At 38.1% G+C, this 22,138-nt stretch overlaps 1 protein-coding gene across 1 annotated transcript in view; it reads right to left on the bottom strand.

The window, feature by feature from the left end:
• ATP7A (ATPase copper transporting alpha) overlaps positions 1–22,138 on the bottom strand; it is a 116,198-nt gene that overhangs the window by 21,409 nt on the left and 72,651 nt on the right. The window contains exons 6-13 of the mRNA XM_074205999.1: positions 12,681–12,844; positions 11,663–11,824; positions 5,482–5,558; positions 5,054–5,279; positions 3,755–3,988; positions 3,450–3,541; positions 2,898–3,025; positions 427–581 (exon numbers count right to left, since the gene is read on the bottom strand). Of these exons, the coding sequence (XP_074062100.1) occupies positions 427–581; positions 2,898–3,025; positions 3,450–3,541; positions 3,755–3,988; positions 5,054–5,279; positions 5,482–5,558; positions 11,663–11,824; positions 12,681–12,844 (1,238 nt within the window). The remainder of the gene's footprint in view (positions 1–426; positions 582–2,897; positions 3,026–3,449; positions 3,542–3,754; positions 3,989–5,053; positions 5,280–5,481; positions 5,559–11,662; positions 11,825–12,680; positions 12,845–22,138) is intronic.

Raw genomic sequence — 22,138 nt, 5'->3', positions numbered from 1 at the left:
AAGACTTAATTTCGAATCTTTTTCCTCTTTTTTTCTAGTACATGATTGGCATTGTGGAGAAACATCTCTTTTTTTAAAAGAAAGATTATATTTATTTTATTTACAACTTCCCCCCAATCTTGCTTCCCTTCTCCCTACCCCCCACAGAAGGCAGTCCATTAGTCTTCACAATGAGAAACATCTCCTCTTGACCCCCAAATTAACAATGAAAAAAATTAGCAGCAACCAAATGGTCTGCCCTGTCTCCCTAGGGCTTATGATGATGCTCTGCCCAGAGTGGGCACTCAATGACCATTTTTGCATAGACTTCTGGCCCAAAATACCTACAGAGGTCTTTCAAGGCTACTACTTGAACCAGATCAAGCCCATAGCTATCTCTGAAGAACGTTCCAGGAGACACTGGCTTCTCCAGTCCAGCCCAGTCACCTTGGATGTCTGCGCTTCCTCCACAAGCTTGACAATTTGAGAGAGTGTTGTATCTGCTCCAACATGGGTTGCTCGGATGAGAAGTGACCCATTCTGGTTAATGGAGCCAGCAATCACTGAGCTGCCTGGCTTCTTGGTCACAGGCATGGCTTCCCCTGAAGAAGGAGGGAAGAAGGAGGGAGTTCTCAGGGAGTTTGACAATCCTCAATTAGACTTCATTTCTCTGCCTGGAATCTGTAGTCTCATCAGCATAGAGAACTCTCAAGAAAAACACTCTGCCAATGCAGGGGTGCAACCCTTAAAATAACTCAGGTTGAGAGAACTTTCTGGGGTACTAAGAGGTTCAATGACTTGCTCAGGGTCACAAAACCAGTAGTTTTCAATGGACAATAAACATTTATCAGGCACCTCTGTGGCAAGCACTGTGCTAAACACTGGAAATCCTACTGTAAAAAAAGAATGACAGTTGTTCAAGGAGCTTCCAAACTTAAGGAAGGAAGATAATACACAAAAGGAGCTGAAAACAAAAGTGGTGGCGGAGATGGGGGGGCAGGCTCAGGAAGTGACTAGAAAAAATCTCAGAGAAGTTCTGACATAGTGCAGCCAGAGGAGAATGAAAAGATGGGCTTCTGAGCTGGGCTTCTTCTTTAATGGAGGTTTGGGACTTCATGGCTCTACCCTTCAATCAGAGGGACAGAGGGTACTGATGATAAATGTTCATTGACTACTGACAGTTTCCCTTATACACTATTATATGAAAATTGCAGCCAATTATTAGAGACCTTCTACTCCACTGAAATCAAGAATGAAACATAAGGATCCTCAGAACACAGGGTAGAAAGGGACCTCATCTATATAACAGATATTATTAGATCTGGAGGGGGCCTTAGAGACTAAGAGGCTATAAGAGAAACAGTGAGCTGGTCTGGGGGGGTTGCAGAGCTTGGACTCCTGTTGAGTATTCTTCTCACCATACTGCTCTAAACAAAGTAAACCAGGGGTAGATGTGTTGTCTGTAATTATCAAAAATTATTTTCACTGTGGATGGAATCTTTGTAAATAAATGCCTAGTAAATGTTAACTTTCTCCTCATAATGCATACACTCCTTTCCCGAAAGGATGGTTCCAGGCTACGTCTAGAGATATAGATCCAGGCCTGAACAGGCTTAAAGTCTAGGCTCTCATGTGAGATTGCTCCAGCAGTGCCACCTTGGCCCCAATCATCCCTAATCCCAGACTGCTTAAAGATGAGTGGCCAATTTTAGACTACCTCAGTCTTTCCAGTGTGGGTCAAGTTCTGTAGGTTCCACAAAGCTATTGCATGGGCACTCTCAAAGAGCCCTCAATGGAGGCACCCTTGCTTCCTGCACCTCAAATGCCTTCTTCCTTCCCCTCTGCATCCATTCAAATTCCTGTATGTATTTTCTGAAACCCAAGAGAATACTATTTCCTCCAGGAAGTCTAACTTACCTTTTTCTTTATCCCAACTTCAATAAAAATTTCCCTGAGACCTTGAAAGGCATTTTGTTCTGCAATTGAGACATTGAGCAAAAAATGATAGATTTATAGTGACACATGTTAATTTATTTTGCCCATACTAGGCTATAAGATAAAGGCAAGACTCATATCTTATCTAAATTTGATACTTCCCAGCACCAGTGAGCTGTCCACAGAAGGTATGCAGCAGAGCACTGCTAAAACCACACCAGGGATAGGTGACAAGGTTGAATGTACTTGTTCAATAATCTTTCAGAACCCATTAGGTTCTCTATCAGACAGAGCGATTCCACAGACTTCTTTGGCTATCCATTCCAATATTCACAAGAGCCCAAGCCCAAGCAAACAAAGGATATTTTGATAACAAATGGGCTTGGTGAAATTAGCTAGATGAATTATTTTCATAGCATCATGATTCTCAGTGATCATAATGTACTCATTCCCCTAAAACTTCTGGAAAAAAACAAAGTAGCCCTAAACTAGCTCCCTACAAAACTACCTTCTATTTTTTTTTTAGATTTTGCAAGGCAATGGGGTTAAGTGGCTTGCCCAAGGCCACACGGCTAGGTAATTATTAAGTGTCTGAGGCCGGATTTGAACTCAGGTACTCCTGACTCCAAGGCCAGTGCTCTATCCACTGTGCCACCTAGCCACCCCCCTTCTATCTATTTTGTAGCTATTTCAAATAGATTTGTAAATGTGACATGTAAAACCTAAGTCCCTGGAGAGAGGGAATTTTTCCATTCCTTCTCTTGATATCCCAAGACAATGCAATGGAGAGAATACTGGACTTGGAGTCAGGAAGTATTGAGTTCACACTCATTAGCTATATGAACCTGGGCAAGTCATTTCATCTGTCTATCTCAGCATAATGTAGGTGTTTAATAAATACTTATTCAATCTAACCAATTGATTGAAAATATCCCATAGTCTGTGGCTTGTCTGTCCTTTACCAAGCCCCTGAAAAGCCCTACCTGTGATGAGGGACTCATCTACCATCGAATGACCTTCAATAACTCGACCGTCTACTGGAAACTTGCCCCCTGGAACCACTCGAACAATATCTCCTCGTTGTACAAGTTCCACATCCACTTGTTCTTCACTGGAAAGCAATCAACATGAAAAGTTCTCATGACAACATCCTCTTCCTCCCACATCTCTCCCATCTGCTTTGTACACAGAAACACAGTTTCTAAGAACATGGTCAGAGATGGAACTGCAAAAGACAATTTCATGGATTGTCTTTTGTTTTAGTTTTAGTTATTTTTTTTAGTCTTTTTGCAAGGCAAAAAGTGGCTTTTAAGTGGCTTGCCCAAGGCCACACAGCTAGGTAATTATTAAATGTCTGAGGTCACATTTGAACTCAGGTAACTCCTGACTCCAGGGCCGGTGCTCTATCCACTACGCCACCTAGCCACCCCTCATGGACTGTCTTTTATTGAAACTTCATATCTGTTGACGGAATTTTATCACACTCCAGAAATGAAGCCAAATGTGAGAATTCCAGAGGAAGAATTATCAAATACCTCAAGAGGATGTTATCTGAATCAAGAGTTACAATGGTTGCCTCTGTAGCTTGTAGTGAAATCAGCTTTGCAAGAGCCTCTGATGTTTTCCCCTAAGGAAAAAAAGGAAAATTTTATCTAGTAACTAACAATGCTAAAGGAATCAAAGTAAAATAACATTAATATCTGGGATGACAAAATAGTTGTAGCAACAAAGTAGTCTGGGGACTAAAAGTAGATCAAATCAGAAAAATTTTCATGACTCTTTAAATGGGCATCCAGAACATTTTTCTATCCCATTGCCCTCCTCACTTGATTCCTTTTACCTTTGCTATGTGTTCTAGCCAGCGTCCCAGTGCGATGAAGACAAACAGCATAGGTGGAGTGTCAAAGAATGTAATGGGGTTCACTTTTGCTTTCTCAACCATCGCAACCAGGAGGATCACCAGAGAGTAGGCAAATGCAATGGTGGTCGCCAACACAATGAGCACATCCATGTTAGCAGTCTTATGTTTCACGGCTTTGTATGCCTGGATGTAGAAATGCCAGCCTCCAAAAAACTGCAACAGCAAAGAACCACAGATATTTTTCCTAGTGAGTTACAAACAGCCATATGAAAGAACTAGAAGGCAATAGCTTTGGGTTTACTCTTAGGCCAAAGGCTTGTAAACTCCACCTGTTTTGGTACAACTGAAAGCTAAGAATGTTTTTTTCATTTTGAAATCAAGTTAAAAATGTAAAAACCATTCATAACTTATCAGCTGTCCAAAAACAAGGGGAAAGCAGGGTGATAATTATTGGATTTGACTCTCTCAGATCATGGTTTGCCAACCTTGGCCTTAGAGCCAAAGAAAAGACTTTGAGCAAGGACTATGATGACGTACTCTACAGGGACCTTCAAAAGTATAAACCTTTTGTTTTTTCCAAAGGAAAGCAAGAACTGTTAAATTGACAAAGTAGATGGTCCTGGGATTTTTCTATTATGTTTGAACAAACATGCATCAGGAAGAGACTTGCATTCTCTTGCCAAGTACACTCTGTATATAAAACTTCCCCTTTTTCTAAGGCTTCAACAAGTTTTATTTCACAGGATATACAATTTAGTAGATGTTTTCTTTTTTCCCTTACGGTAGACTTAAGCAGAAATAACTTGGAAATGTGTCCTTAATTTTGATGAATTGAGGGATCCAGACTTAAAATTAAAAAAAAAAAGAACTCCCCTCAGGTACAGTTGCCCTTTTCAGTTCAAATTTCAAGATTACTTTGTCTAATGGTCTAATGGTAGTGCCTCAGGAAACAATGAACTCTAAAATCTATTGCTTAAGTGATTAGATTGAAGCTCTGCAGAGAAATAACACATATAACATGTAATATGTACTGACAGATTTAAATACTAAAGCTAGTAATTGCTCATGCTTTGTTTCCTACCTTGATAACAAACAGCATTCTGCCTTGCTTTTAAAAGAAAAATTATCCAATTTAGATTTAATTGTTCAATATATTATTTTTGTCTCATTTAAAGATTGAATTTGGGGTTAATTTCCTGCTTACATTTGAAAATAAGCTTCTCTGTCAGAGGCTTTGACTGTTTTCACAGTATACAAATATATCCACATTTCACTTGCCTGAACAGGTATACACAATAAAAAGGACAGCAAATTCATGACAGACAGTCCTGGGAGGATCTGGTGCTCCAAAAACATTGAGGACTGGTAGTTTGCTATTTCTTCCTCAGTCATGTTGTGATGCTGGTGAATACTAGCAAGATGGTGGTCCATCACCATCATATAAATCATCAGTCCCATCACAGGAATACAGAAAAACAGACTCACAAGGAAAGCTCGTTTCCACCTTAAAATTAAAAAAAAAAAAGAAAGAAAAGGAAAAAAAATCTTTTTTGTAGGTAGCTAACAATTACATATCACATGTAATAGACAAAGACAAGAACCTGTGACCACTTCACCCAGGAAAATACTGACATCCACACTCAAATATGGATGCTAACACTGAATGAAAAGTCCAAAATTGGAATGAGACACTTGGAATTACTCACTGCTGGATTTCTCGTTTATGGTCAAGGTGGCTTGCTGATCGATCCTTTTTGACTAAAGATGCTTCAAAACCTAAATTCTAAAGAAAGACAAGAGAAAATTACTTTAAAATATGTGACTAGGGAGATTTTTAGTCAAGCTTTTATGTAAAATATAATCATATTTCTCAAAGGGATAAGCACTTCCTCTATAAGGGAATAATTGATATGTAATAATCATTTAGCAAAAATTAGGGCATGGTTCCTCTTTCTTATCTGTCGGTTCTCCACCTATTTGGTTTAGCCAACTGAAGGACAATCATTCATTTATTAATGATTTTCCATTCATCAAAAGATAATTAAATCTCCCTTCTTCTTGCCAACTCAAACAATTAGGAATACACATAAAAGCATGATTTGTCACTTTGGCATGTTCTTATATACTTAAGCTTTGAAGACCTACTGAGGAAGCAGTCTCAAAAATTGGTCAATAGAAAGGTAGAGACAGTCATAAGTTAATGTGCTGCTGCTGTTCTCTGTTGATCAATTCTCTGATGTGCACATCTTCTACCCAGATAAAGTCATGCATCCTCAGTACAAACCAGGAACATTAAGTCATGTAAGACTTAGGTTTGATAGAACACTAAACTACAGGGTGAGTGTTTCTTGGGTACCAGTCACTATTCCTAGTGTCTCAGGAAAAGACAATTTACAAAACCCATTCTGTCATAACGAAAAAGAACAAGGAAAAAAGGAACCAGACAACTAAGTCTCATCAGATGACAGCAACAATCATGATGAGAGACAGGAAAAAAAAGGCCATTCAATTGCTGTCAATAAAGTCTGGTTACATTTTTTTTTAAGAAATGAGGGGAAGCCTGGGTTCCTAACCTGAGTCTGACACCTTTTTGAGGTGAAGTTTCCTTACCTGTAAAATGGGAATAATCATGACACCCGTGATGTCACTAAGTTGGTATAAATTTCAGATACTAAGCAAACCTTCAAGTGCTATCTAGATGTCAAGAGTTGCTATTTTACTAACAAAAAGCTTTGCCATCCATTATCTTTTCTGATCTAGCACCTGGATTAGATAGTGTTTATATGAATTGTAAACTTGGCAAAAAATAAAAATAAAAATATAAAAGCAAAGATTTGCCATCCTAAGATATGTACAATAAATAACAAAGTCTTTCACAATGAAGACCACTGAATCTTGCTAAGTGGAAAAGGAGAGAAGTCTCCTCTGTGGAGTAGCAAGGCACCAGTATTAACACTGCTTTTCTTTCTTCTTGTGTGCAGGGAACAGCAAGGGGGAATGGGAAACCTCCCACTCCCCTATAACCATGTTCTGCAAATGTTCACATTACATTCTATGAGATAAAAAGTCCAAAGTCCAGATCAAGTCCAAGTAAGACAAATGTCAATGGAGTGTCTCTGTGGTTGATCCAGAGCAGGGCTGTTCAAAATACAGCCCCACAGTGTGATTTGATATGGACCTCTGTGAGTTTACTAAATGCTTTAGTAAATGAAGTTGAGCTACTGCAGAGCTCTCACTAAAATGGCAAATCAAAATATATTGTCTATTGTTTCAATAAAAACTTTTAAAAGTAAGATTGGACAGCCCTAGTCTAGAACACAGACATCAACCTGTGATCCAAGGACAAGAAGTTGGGCAGAGAAAGGAACAGAAGTTTACTAGGGCTCCTTCTCATTCAATGACTCAATAGAGGAGGTTGAACTGTCAGAGAAAAGCGAATAGACTATGTGTTTCACTCACGTGTTTTTCCATTTTTACGTCTGGATGCTGGCATAATTAATGAAATACAAATTCGTTTCAAATTGTTATTGAACTCACAATAACTTTTTGCTATATCTATTTTTGTTCCTTAACAGATAGTAACATTTCTTTGTAGGGATCTGCCAAAGTTTTTATGTTAAAAATGGATTCTCTAGAGAGCAATCTGGAACTATGTCCAAAGAGCAATAAAACTGATGGTACACTTTGACCTAGCAATAACAATACTAGGCCTATATTCAAAAGAAATCATAAAAAAGGGAAAAGTTTCACATGTTCAAAAATATTTATAGCATTTTATTTTTGTAGTGTCAAAGTAATAGAAATTGAGGGGATGCCCATAAATTGGGGAAAGGTTGAACAAGTTATGGTAGATGAGTGCTATGGAGTACATTGCTCTATAAGAAATCATGAATGGTTGGACTTTAGAGAAACATGGAAAAATCTGCATCAATTGGTGCTGAGGGAAATGCTCAGAACCAAGAGTTACACATTGTAAACATTAACAATAACATTGTGAGATGATCAACTATGATGGATACAGCTCCTCTCAGCAGTTCAGAGACCAAGAACAACCTTGAGAGACCTGCTATGGACAATGCCATCCACATCCAGAGGGGAAAAACTACGGAATCTGAATGCATATTATGTTCAGTTTTTTAAAACTTCCTTTATATTTTTCCTTCCTATCTCCAAGTTTTCTTTCTTCTCCCTTAAGTCTAATTCCTCTTACATAAAAAGACTACTATGAAAATGTTAAGCACAAATGAGGGGGGGAGGGAAGGAAGGGTGTTAGAAAATTGTGTAACTCATAAATTTGTAAATGGATGAACGTTGAAAAACTATCATAGCATGTAATTGGGAAAAAAAATTTCAATCTTATACCAAAAAGACTCAGAATCAATGCTGTAGAGTTTGTTATACTGAATTCTACTTGAAATAGATAAATCACAAATGTTCCAAATCATTAATAAGATCAATGAAAATTTAAACAATTCTGAGGTTTACTTCATATAAGAGTCATTCTCATAGGGACTATGGACACATGGGCTTGCTTATATACTTCTTTAGGAGCTATAAATTAATTAGTCCCACTAATACATTGTTGGTGGAGCTGTGAACTCATCCAACCTTTCTGGAGAGCAGTCTGGAACTATGTTCAAAGGGCCACAAAAATGTGTATCCCCCTTGATCCAGCAATACCACTACTGGGCCTATACCCTGAAGTGATGATTGAAAAAGGGTAAAAACATTACTTGTACAAAAATATTTATAGCAGCCCTGTTTGTGGTGGCAAAGAATTGGAAATCAAGTAAATGTCCTTCAATTGGGGAATGGCTTAGCAAACTGTGGTATATGTATGTCATGGAACACTATTGTTCTATTAGAAACCAGGAGGGATGGGATTTCGGGGAAAGCCTGGAGGGATTTGCATGAACTGATGCTGAGTGAGATGAGCAGAACCAGAAAAACACTGTACACCCTAACAGCAACATGGGAGTGATGGTCAACCTTGAAGGACTTGCTCATTCCATCAGTGCAACAATTTTGGGCTGTCTGCAAAGGAGAGTGCCATCTGTATCCAGATAAGGAGCTGTGGAGTTTGAACAAAGTGCTAGGACTATTCCCTTTAATTTAGAAAAAAACAGGTATCTTATTGTCTGATCTTGTTACCTCTTAGACTTCTCTTCTCTTCTTTAAGGATATGATTTCTCTCTCATCACACCCAATTTGGATCAAGGTACAACATGGAAACAAAGTAAAGACTGACAGAGTGCTTTCCGTGGGGGGGGGAGGGAAGCAAGAATGGGGGGAAAATTGTAAAACTCAAATAATATCTTTAATAAAAATAAATTAAAAAAAAGAAAAATATTCACAGCAGCCCTGTTTGTGGTGGCAAAGAATTGGAAATTAAGTGAATGTCCTTCAATTGAGGAATGGCTTAGCAAACTGTGGTATATGTATGTCATGGGACATGAATTATTAGAAACCAGGAGTGATGGGAATTCAGGGAAGCCTGGAAGAATTTACATGAACTGATGCTGAGTGAGATGAGCAGAACCAGAAAAACACTGTACACTCTAACAGCAACATGGGAGTGATCATCAACCTTGATGGACTTGCTCATTCCATCAGTGCAACAATCAGGGACAATTTAGGGCTGTCTACAATGGAGAATACCATCTGTATTCAGAGAAAGAACTGTGGAGTTTGAACAAAGACCAAGGACTATTCCCTTTAATTTAGAAAAAAAGGGGGTGGCTAGGTGGCCCAATGGATAGAGCACTGGCCTTGGAGTCAGGAGTACCTGGGTTCAAATCTGACCTCAGACATTTAATAATTACCTAGCCATGTGGCCTTGGGCAAGCCACTTAACCCCATTGCCTTGAAAAATCTAAAATAAATAAAAAATAAAAAAAATAATTTAGGAAAAAAAATCCTGATATCTTATTGTCTGATCTTGCTATCTCTTATACTTTATGTTTCTTCCTTAAGTATATGATTTCTCTCTCATCACATTCAATTTGGATCAATGTATACCATGGAAACAATGTAAAGACTGGCAAATTGTCTTCTGTGGAGGGTGAGGGGAGGGAAGTAAGATTAGGGGAAAAATTATAAAACTGAAAATAAATAAAATCGTTAAAAAAATACCTTTGAAATAAAAAAAATTAATTGGTCCCAAACTTTCAGTAAAACAATTTGCCCTTTTTTTTGTTTGTTTTTTTTGCAAGGCAAATGGGGTTAAGTGGCTTGCCCAGGGCCACACAGCAACAATTTGCCTTTAATGAAGAAAAGTCATTTAATGTTTATACCCTTTACAATACTAATTCCAATGCAAAACAATATAGCAAGGTCAAAAAGAAAGTTCCCAACTATACCAACATACTCCATAGCAGCATTTTGTTGTGGCAACCAAAAAACTATGAACATCGTGGGTACTCATCCATGGTAGTTAGGTGATATAATGGACTGAATGCTGTACCTGGAGTCAGCAAGACCTGAGTTCAAATACAACTACAGATACTTATTGTGTGGTCTTGGGCAAGTCATTGATACACTGTTTGCCTCAGTTTCCTCAACTGGAAAAAGGGGTTAATAATAGTACCTATATTCCAGAGTTGTTGTGAGGATAAAATGAGATAAACAAAAAATATGAAGAAATCAGAAAAACCTGACTAGTTCCTTTACTGTACAGAAACAGAATGAAGTACAAGGAACCAGTAGAGAAAAATCTAGTATCAATGACTACTATGATATTAATGAAAAAACAAAAGAGTAAAAAGCAGCTGAACTTTGATTAATTGCAATGATCAATCCTGGTTCTAAAAAAAATGTTAAAACAAAACTTCTTCCTGTCAGGTGAGAGGTGGAGGATTATGGGAACATCAGACCAATCTGTCAATCTAGTGGTTTTGCCTCACTCTTCTTTGTTCCCAGGGAGAGTTAAGTGATTTGGCTCAGTATGCTGAGAAATTACTATTGTATAAAAACTTAAAAACAATTCTAAAACCTAAAAAAGAAAGAGAGATGAGGTATTATTCATTGGGGTTTGGCAATATTTTTGTTATAGGAAGAGGCTCATTTGCATGGTTTTGCTTAAATGAGTTTTTCTTGCTATGAATATCTCATTTAGAGATGAACACAGTAAATTGCTGAATAGAAGAGAAATCAACTATATAGATAGGCATTTGGTCTTTCAATTCCTTTTTCCAATGCATAAACAATAGTCATGTACTTTCACATGTGATGTCCATGAAAGTTGTCTCTTGCCAAATTTTCTTTTACTACTTTACTATCAAAATTTCTTTTACTTTTCCATATCCATTTCAAGGCTAAGCACAATCCTAGCATTATCCACATGTCATACCTGATAAATGTCTCTCATGTCTATGCCCTGCTCTTTTTTTTAGGGTTTTTCTTTTTGCAAGGCAAATGGAGTTAAATGGCTTGCCCAAGGCCACACAGCTAGGTAATTATTAAGTGTCTGAGACTGGACTTGAACCCAGGTACTCCTGACTCCAGGGCCAGTGCTCTATCCACTGTGCCACCTAGCTGTCCCTGTCCTGCTCTTTTTTGACAAGGACGGCCAGCAGGAGGTCAGGAAGATAGAGTGGGAGAAGTCAACTTACTCAAAAAGTCTTCCTGACTGAATCTGGAGACAAATCTTGTTTGGAGAAATATGAAGGGTCATATAAAGTACCCCAGATTCCTGTTCTCTGTTGCCTAGTCAGAAAAGAATGATTCTAGGGGATTTTCAGGGAACTGGCTAATTCATCTATAATTATTGCAGATTATAGTTCAACACTAAAGAGAATAAATAAGAAATCTTGAGTTGAGCAAATCAATTTGTTAAAAAGCTCTGGTTGATAATGAAATAATGGAGAAAAAGAAAATCTTGGCACTTACTTGTATCGTACTGATGACATCTCTAGGGCCAATAATTTCTGGATCATATTTGATATGTGCTTTGTTGGTGGCCAGGGCCACAGAACAGTAGAAGATGCCTCTAGTTTTCATAAGGGTAGATTCTATTTTATGCACACAGGAGGCACATGTCATTCCTCTCACCTGTTAAATACAAACATTTGTCTCTTTCAGAAATAACCTTTTGCTGTATGTCACATTATGACTCATTAAGTCCCAGCTGTATATAAGACAAAATGCTAATGCAACCAGCAGGTGGCAATATATTTTCACATATATGTATGTGTGCATTTCTGTCATTGTGTGTGTGTGTGTGTGTGTGTGTGTGTGTGTGTGTGTAATTCTCTGTAACCTAGGCTCCCTCTCTAGTACTGGTGAGAGAGGATTACTGAAACATGTACTGAGCAGCAACATTGGAGCAGGCTGTTATTCATATAGATGTTAGGAGGTTTAAGTGAAATCATCTGGACTAGTCTCCCTGCTTTAGTGTAACTTCCATAAATCAGCTTCCAATATATTTTGAAAATAAGGAACTGCATTTTATCTCTTAAAGAAATGAAAAAAATGCATTTTCATCCAAAAAAAGGACACACGTATAATAGAAATCATTAATATCTGAGAATCTCTCCTCTTTTCTAAAGACAGAGATACTGCAATGTCTCCTGACTACTAACCCATTCTTATCTCTAAGGACTATGCTGTGACATTCTTTCTCATTTCCGATTCAAATATTTCAGGTTACATTTTAAACTAAGTTTTTATTTTGAGTCTTCCTAGAAATGACAAGAGATCTAGCCACCATCCTTTGTAGGAAAATCATTCATTTATATCACAGACTATCATTAAATCTTCTTTATGCCTTTTGAAGCTGGAAGAATCCCAATTCTTTTAGCCTTTCCTCCAAGGTTTGATTGTTTTTAACCCTCTGACCATCTTTGTGGCTCTACTCTGAACCATTCCCCCAGTACTCCATGGAAGGCGTTAAGAAGGTCTTACTTACAATAAGTTCCAGAACCCCATCCCCTTCGTCAGCATTTTCCATCACCATAGCTCCAAATCCAAGTTCCCTGATGAACTCTGCTATCATTGGGGGCTGCACAATAGCAGCATTGTATCTTACTTCTGCCTTGCCAGCCATCAGGGCCACGAGTACAGAATATATCCCTGGAAACATTAATAAACGAAACAACATAATGCCTATAGGAAAGGAAGGATTTTGTAATTGTCTTTTAATTAGTTTCCAGTTAAAACTGAGGTCAATGATAAAAATGCCTCAAATTAAACTAGAGAAATTAACCTTTAGATACAAAACAAAGACTGACTGGATCAAGTGGAGTTAAGGAGTTCAGTGCCCTGAAAAAAAGGAACCTACATATCTTGGGAAACCAAAGGTGAAGAAATCAGCACTTGATAGCATTTTCTTCAAGAAAATGGATGACTTGTTGAGGCAATCAGACATGGTCTCAAAACGATTGCTCTGCCTGTGTTGCCTTGTTTCCCCAACATGACTAAGTCCCACAAAGTCAAAGTCCAGGTCTTGTCTAAACTTTGCACCTCACCCAGTAGCTAGCATAAAGCTTGGTGTGCATACAGTAAGCGCTTAGTCATGCATTTGTTGAATGCAAGTGCCAAAGGTGACTAGCCAAGGAAAGAGCAATGCAAACAATGCAATATTATCAAATAAAATTCTTCTACTATTCTAGTATATTACATTTTTTATTTTTCTCAATTGCATGTAAACATAATTTTTAACATTCACTTTTTTAGAATTTTGAATTTCAATTTTCTCCCTCTCTTCTCCCCACCTTGAGAACCCAAGCAATTTGATACAGGTTATACATGGGCAATTAAGCAAAACATATTTCCATATTAGCCATGTGGCAAAAGAAAACACAAACTAAAAAACCCAAGAAAAATAAAGTTTAAAAGAATGCTACAATCAGCATTTAGGCTCCATCAGTTCTTTCTCTGGAAGTGGACAGCATTTTTCATCATAAGTCCTTTGGGATCGCTTTTCCTGAGGATGATTAATATATATTTAGCCTAGAAAGATAGGTCAGAGTCAGACAATGAAGAGTTTTAAATGACAAATAGGAAAGTTTATATTTTATCCTAAATTCAATAGGGAACCACTGAAGTTTCTGGAGGAGGGGAGGGACATGGTCAGGCCCAGGCATAAGTGACAACAATTTGGCAATTTTTGGAGAATCAATTGTAGAAAGGAGAGACTAGAGAAAGTCGAATTAATCCATTATAATAATCCAGGTGAGAGGTGGTAAGGTTTTGGACTAGGGTGGTTATGGTTTGAGTAGTGAGAAAGGGAGGGATGTGAAAGATTTTTAAAGAAGTAGAAGTAATAAAATTGACAACTGATTAGATATGGTGAGGGAATAAAAGTCAAAAGTCAAGAATTAAAGTTAGTAATTGGAAGAAGTGATATCCTTGACAAAAACAGGGAAGTTAGGAGGCGAGAGGTAAAGGTTTAAAGTGAAAGATTAATTTTGTTTTGGAAACACTGAGTATGCTACCATTGAATCATAGACTTAGAACTAGAAACAGCTTTCAAGGTCATCTAGTACAACCCTTTTATTTTACAGAAAAGGAAATAAGGCCCAGAGAGGTGAAGTAATATGCTCAATCTGGTTTCCCAGTCCACAGTACTAAGAAGTGAAAGTAAGGAATGAAAGACAAAACTATAAAAAGCAGACAGGAACTCACAAAGGGACAGACCAGAGTGTCTCTTATTTACCCAAGGGTATTGTTATTTCCAAGTTCAATTCAATTACAGAGGGGACAGCTAGGTGGTGTGGTGGATAGAACTATGGTCCTAGCATCAGGGGGACCGGAGTTCAAATCTAGCCTCAGACCCTTAATAACTATGTAGCAATGTGATCTCAGGAAAGTCACTTTTGCCTTGCAAAATTCAATTACAAACATCAAAGACAGAAAGAAAGGTACAACATGTACAAGTATTCACAGCAGCACTTTTTTTTAGCCATAGGAAAGAACTGGGAACAAAGTGGGTACCATTTGATTTGGAAATGGCTAAATAAATTAAAATATAAGAAAATAATAGACTAAATATTTAATGGAACACGAAGGTGGAGATGTCAAGTCAGACATGTAATCCTAGAGTTCAAGAGAGAGGCATTTGAGAATTTTATATAGGGAGATCTATGAGTCACATAGAAATAATAGTTGAATAGGAAGGAATTGATGAGATAATTAAGGGAGAGGGAGAGGGAGAGGGAGAGGAAGAGAGGGAGAAAGAAGGTAGGATAAAGAGACAGACAGACAGACGGACAGACGGACAGACAGACAGAGGGAGACAGAAAGAGAGCCCAGGACAGATCCTTGGGGCATATCTACAAGGAGGTAATAGACATAGATGAAAATACTGCAATGAGACCAAGAAGGATGGGTTAGACATGCATAAGTAGGATAAACAAGAGTGTCATTAAAACGAACGAGGGCGCTATCCAACAATGAAGAGAAATAAGGCAAGAAGGATAAGGAACAAAAAAATGCCCTGGATTTAGCAATAAAGAGATCATTTAGTGACCTTGAGGAAAGGAAGTATAAGTAGTGAGTGTAGAAAACTTCTTGGAGGAGTTTGGCTGTGCAAAGGAGGAGAGCTTATTTGATGGTAGCCTGAAGCTATGCTACGGTCCAGTGAAGGTTTCTGTTAGGTAGAGGAGATATGGGTATGCTTGAAGGAAGTAAGGAAGAAGTCAGTGGGTAAGAAGAGGCTGAAAAGTAGGGCAAGCTGTCAGATTGTGGGAAGACCTAAGCCCAAGGATTGGTCTTGGCAATAAAAAGAGCCACTCCATTCTGGAGCAAAGGAGGAGAGGATGAAGGACAACACTAAAGTGGTTCACAATGCTAAAGTGGTTTAAAATGTTAATTTGGGGAGGAAAGGAAGAACAAAATAGAGGACCTTCATTTTCTGAGGGAAGCATGAGGCCAGGTCTTGTATGAAAGAGTAGGGGACCAGTGGTGGGGGCACGGTAAGAAGAGCCTTGGTACAGTCTCCATGGAGAGCTGGGGTCAGTAGAATGGGGCCAAAAAACATCCTTTATGTGAAGTCAATAAGCATCTATTAAGCACCTACTATGTGCTTGGTACTTCAAAAAGCAAACATTAGATTTCAAATAAATCCAGTTAAAACTTGTCTTAATGAGTCAACAAATGGAATAGAGCATTCAAAATGAGAACCCCTAAATTCCAGGCAATTGTTGGATTAAACCCAGTATAATAAACTAGTTGGCAAGGAAACCAGTCAATATTAATATTGGTAAAATTGGAAAGCGTTATGGCAAAAAAGGGGAAGGCTTGTTTAGATTTCACTTTTAATAATAAATCCACATGAAATCAATGATTTAATTTTTTTAATCGAAGAAAATGGACAAGAATTCATAAAGTTTTAACTAAGAATTCCACTATCTTGGGACATGGGGGTGGGCTGAAGAGCAGAGTATGATATGATAACATGTGGTTGAGTTGGCTGGATTTCAGAGGTTAGAATATTTTGATTAATGTCAAAGTTGAGGTACTAAACTTATTTGGGACAAAGGAGGATGAAATGGAGGTCTGGAGAAATGAGGCCCAGGATAGGATGAAATGAACTTTATAAAGGAGAGGTGGTTATTGAGTGATGGTGGCAGAAGGAGGGTCTTAAAACAGCAGTGGGGACCAAGGGGTATGTCAATGCTTTCTATGTTCCAGTGTGTCAAGGGAATAGAGAGAAGGAGTAGTCAGTCTTAAAAAGGGCATCAAGAAATATAGTATTTTCAGGAGAAAGCTAGGTACTAGTGAATACCAGAAGATGGGAGGAATTTAAGAGGAAGAAATATAGAACAGAGTTGCAAAGGGAACAGTTGATACTGTGCTGTTGATACTCTCTCTCTCTAGTCCTATTGAGACCAATGATTTTTTTCAGGTCTCCAGACCAAGTACTGGGTTAGCAGCAGTCCATAACTTGAGAGTATATAGAACGAAAGTGAGGGTTGTGATGATTGCACCCTCAATGAGGGATCTAGCCTATCAACCTGAGGGGAAAGAAGTATGCTTACCCCTTTTAAAGATGTTAGTGCCTGGGGGGGGGGGTAAAGCACAGTCTTCCTGTTTTAATTCTGGCTCTGATAATATTTCTACTATGGATATAGATAGGAAGAAAATTCTTAACCAATCAATAAAAGAAAATATCAGGAGCAAAATAGGTGGATATGATTACAGAAAAATAGTCTCTTTACAACAAAAAGCAACACATAAAAAGCAGCTAGGCGGTGCTATAGATAGAGCACCGGCCCTGGAGTCAGGAGTACCTGAATTCAAATCGGACCTCAGACACCTAGTTGTGTGGCCTTGGGCAAGTCACTTAACCCTATTTGCCTTGCAAAAAAAAATCCTAAAAAAAGCAATACACATAGAATAAAACAATGAAATGAATAGGGAAAAGTTTTTATTATAAATTTTAATTAATAAATTTTATTTATTTAAGGCAATGGGTTTAAGTGACTTGCCCAAGGTCCCACTGCTAGGCAATTATTGTATGAGGCTGGATTTGAACTCAGGTCCTCTTGATTCCAGGGTCAGTGCTCTATCCACAGCACCACCTAGCTGCCCCCTATTATAAATATTTCTCATAAAAATCAGGCATCAAAATTTTATGTGGATTGACCTAAATTAATACAATAAAATCCACTCTCAAAGGATATGAACAAATATTTCTTGAAAAAGACACAAATGATCAATAACTACCTGAAAAGTTCTTCAGACTCTCTAATAATTAGAGAAATGCAAAATAAAGTGCTAAGATTCCCATCTTATACCCATTGCTTTAGTAGAGTGTCAAAAATGAACAAATTCCATTGCTAGTAGAACTGCAGTACATCACTAAAGGTGCACAGATGGTGGAACTATGAATTAGGCAGGATTTGGCACATTTGGCCACAGAACCTACCATTTGAGAAGATATATGAAGTTTTTCAGAATGAGGAAAGCAACATCAACTAAGAGACAAACTGGCTGCAACGATGCAAAGCAAAACAAAAAAATAAAAAAGTCTACGAAGAGAATCTGTAGGAATCCACAAAACCAGCAAAGAGGTAAGAGAGATGTACATGTGTAAAGAAGTCATTGTAGTGACACTGGTAAAAAGGAAGCCAGCAACACTGCATGAGGGTTTTAGGTTGTACTGGAGTTTTTTTAAATGACTTTTTTTTTTGGTTTGGTTTTTGTCCCAATCTGTGATTTCACTGGTGTAGGGAACTCCCGTTGTGGGGACTTCTTCTACCAATTCAAATAAGTCACTCATTTGTAACTCCCAGTTTCAGAGTATTGGTGGACTGAGGAGAAGGAAAATCTTAGAAGTTAAGTGACTTGCCCATGGTCTTTTTTTGTATATATGAAGTCAAGTTAGAAAAGAAGATCTTATCTATTCCAAGTTAGCTAAAATAACCAACCAAAAATGATTTTAATGAGGCTACTCTTCTACCTAGGTGCTCACTTCAAGATACGTTTATTAATTAGGGAATTATCTATTACCTTATTTAATACAATGAACCCTTACTAATTCAGAATATTCTGGAAAAGATCAGTCTGTAAAAAGTCTAAATCAAGAGTCCTGTGATTTCAGTAGTAAATAGAATTCCAGCTGTGGAAACACCCTCTACCAATACAGATTGGCAATTCAACTATAATGTCTTTTTTGAATTTTTTTGTTAGTTTTCCAATTAAATGTGGAGATTTTCAATATTCATTTTTATAAAATTTTCACCCTCCCTCCTATGATTCCCCCCTCCCCAAGAGAGAAACCAATCTGATATACATAACCATATTAGTCATGTTTCAATTGTAATTTCTAATCTTACTGTGAGAGTTTCCTGGGGCCACTGAAAAGTTAAGTAACTTGTTCAGAATCACAGTTAGTAAGCCACTTAAGGCAGGCTGTGGATCCACATCTTCCTGATATTTCATTGCCAGTTATCCATCCATGAATACCATCTTGCCTCTCTTGAATCATAGGTTATTTTAAAACAGTACAGTATACTGTTTCTCTAAATCTGGCTGGTACAATATTAGGGTGTGGCTGACTGATAAAAGCCAACTGATTGGTTTCTATCTGCCATGCTGCTAGTCTCCCAGGGTGAGACAGAGAGATCAAGGAGGAATTTGAAGTTGATTCCAACTGGAATTAGAAGGCTGTGCATTTACTGCTAAAACTTCCACTGACATAACTCATCCCATAAACCTTAGCCCTGGGGATTTAGGGTGGGCACTATAGCAGCTCCAGAACCTTTGAAGACATCTTCAATCTTCTCTTAAACCATCCAACATTCACAGTAAATATCTTTTTAATATGGTAATTTTGTGTAATTATCTTTTAGTGCAAGCCTATCTATATATTTATTCCTTTCAAAGAGTCCTCATTTTATAACTATGGCCTATATTTAGGCAATATAGTCAGATTAATTTGGTAAGAGTCATTTAATCACTTCTCAGTATTCATAGTATGATCCCAGCTCTGGTAATAAAATATTGCCTAATAGAGATGCTGTACCTTTGCCTCATAATCCCCTGGCTTCCTTCAAGATTCATCTCAAAGCTCACCTTCTGCAGGCCTTTTCCAGTCCCCCCAGCTAGGAAAACTTTCTTCTTTCTGATTACCTTTCACTCTGCGGATATGTCTTTTATGTGTCTAGTTATTTACATATCATCTAAGGCAGGAACTATGGTTTTTTTCTTTTTGCCTTTCTTAGTATCCTCAGCACTTGGGATAGTTCCAGCCACAACAGGGTTTTATAAATGCTCTTTAATTGACTGATTTTAATCAGACAGAGCAAAACAACACTTGACCCAGCATTTGTCCACAGTGGAATTGGCAGAGGCTGAAATAAGGAAGTTTCCCTAAATGAATGTAGCACAAACGCACACATGCACACACACACAGTAAAACCTGATTAAGTAGTATTGACAGTCACTGCATTTGAAGCAATATGGTTATAAAATATCATAATGATAAGACAGCTTCCTCCAAATACAAGGAAATTGCATTAATGGTCCACATCAGCAGGGCATGGATACTTAAGCTTTGTTCCCCTGTAGGGGGGATGAATTTCAAATGCCTTATAGCCACATTTACTTGTTCCTTGTAAGTAACATGATATTCTTATGAGACTTAGCATTAATAAATACAGTAAAGAGAACAGATCTATAACTTTGATCTCCTCAGCAGAAGACTTTCCAATAAACGAAATTATTTTTGTCCTAGGTGGTAACATGGAGGTCTATGGAAAAGATTTTGGGATTTTAATGAATGAAAACTCAGTGAATCAATGAGTCAACAGAGATGTAGAAGCCCAAAATTTTGTGCTTCCCTAGGCTGCAGTAAGAGAAGAGTAGCATCCAGAACTCATTGCCTCATTGCCTCATTGCCTGACTTACTGCAGGAGCCTTTTTGTGGATCTTCTTGCCTCAAGTCTCTTCGTATTCTGGTCACACACATCCTTCCCTACTCAGTAAACTCCAGTGGCTCCCTATTACCTCCAGAATGAAATACAAACTGCTCTGTGTGGTCTTTTAAAAAGCCCTTCCTAACTTAGCCCCCTCCTACTTTTCCAGTCTTCTTGCACTTGTTCCCATCTACAGACTCTTCAATCCAGTGACCCTGGCCTCCAAGCTGTTCCATGAACAAGATGTTTCATCTCTTGGTTCTAGGCATTCTCTCTGGTTGGCTTCCATGCCTGGGATGCTTTTCCTCTTCATCTCCACCTGTGGGCTTCCATGATTTCTATCATGTATCAACTAGAATCTCATCTTTTAAAGGGAAGTCTGTTTTCACTTTTCATTCTAGTGACTTTCCTCTCTATTCTTTACTATTTATCCTGGATAGAGCCTATATGTCCCCAGTTCTTTGCTGTCTCTGCCATTAGACTGTGACTTTTTTTTTTAAAAAATTATTTATTTAAGGCAATGGGGTTAAGTGACTTGCCCACACAGCTAGGAAATTATTACATGTCTAAGGTCATATATGAACTCAGGTCCTCTTGACTCCAGGGCCGGTGTTCTATCCACTGTGCCACCAAGCTGCCCCTGACTATGACCTCTTTGAGAGCAAGGGTTATCTTTTGCCTCTTTTTGTATCCCAGTGTCTGGCATACAGTAGGTGCTTAATAAATGTTCACTGACTGCTAGACCCTGAGAAGTAGCAGAACAAATTAGGAGTTTTGTAGGCAGCTCTGGGGACCACATTTTAGGAAAGACAGTGAATGCCAAGCTAGAATATGTCCAGAAGAATGGCAAGAACCCAAAAGGGATGAAGAGCATGCTTACAGGAGGATCAGATGACAGAATTAGTCATGTTTAGCCTGAAGAAGATTTAGAGTGAACATGAAAGCTATGTGTTTTGTGGAAGAAATGAGGCTTGGTCTCCTTATTGCCAGTGGGCAGAACCAGGAACAACCAGGGTAGTGGGCAGACAGGCAAGATTTAGGTCAGAGGGAAATATCCTAGCAATTATTTGAGTTATACAAAAATAAAATGAACTAGCTTGAGGGGTGGCTAGGTGGCGCAGTGGATGAAGCACCGGCCATGGAGTCAGGAGTACCTGGGTTCAAATCCGGTCTCAGACACTTAATAATTACCTAGCTGTGTGGCCTTGGGCAAGCCACTTAACCCCATTGCCTAGCAAAAAAAAAAAAAAAAACCCTAAAGAGAGAAAATGAACTAGCTTGGAAGAGGTTGTTTTGAACTCTTTCCTTCTATGACTCTTTCCCCTGGAACTCATAAATATTCTGGTTTGCATCTCTCTAACATAGTTATCCTATAGCATCATGGGTTCTAGTTACAGCTCATTTTGTGTCGAATACCTCCTTCATGAGTTGATGTTCCATGAGGGCAGAGAAAATGTTTCATTTAAATTCCCTTTTTTCTCCAGTAGCTAGTACATTGTTTTCTAAACAGAAGGCACATAATAAATGTCGAATAAGAAATGCCTGAAGAGGATTTTCCAAAACCTTGTAACCTGAAACAGTATTTTTATTTTATAAGTATATCACCATAAAAAACTTTTACTGAAAATAGAGATGAAAGTGCTGGAAGGATACAGTGAGCTTCTAGACAGACTTGAGATACTTAAACTAAAAGTTAAGGTTAAAACTACCAGTACTCATTTGATTTTTTTTAAAAAACATTTTTACATTGGAATGGTAATATTTACTGAACACTAACACAATCAGGTTTTGTATCCTTTTTCTTAATTACTATTAAATGAAGACAAGGAATTAGCTCATCTGGGATAAGGATCAGGCCTGGAACTCCATTAGGATAGGGTGTTCCCAAAGGAGGAAATCTCTTAGGCCTTTCTCTGAAACTTCTGTCTTGGAGTCACCTAAAGCACTGAGAAAGCCAAAGGACTTACCTATGACTACATAAAACTGTTCAAGTGAAAGAGATGAG

The sequence above is a fragment of the Macrotis lagotis genome, chromosome X (assembly GCF_037893015.1).
Source record: "Macrotis lagotis isolate mMagLag1 chromosome X, bilby.v1.9.chrom.fasta, whole genome shotgun sequence".
NCBI lineage: Eukaryota > Metazoa > Chordata > Mammalia > Peramelemorphia > Peramelidae > Macrotis > Macrotis lagotis.
Note: the sequence above shows the minus strand (reverse complement) of the source record. Positions and strands in the feature narration are given on the sequence as shown.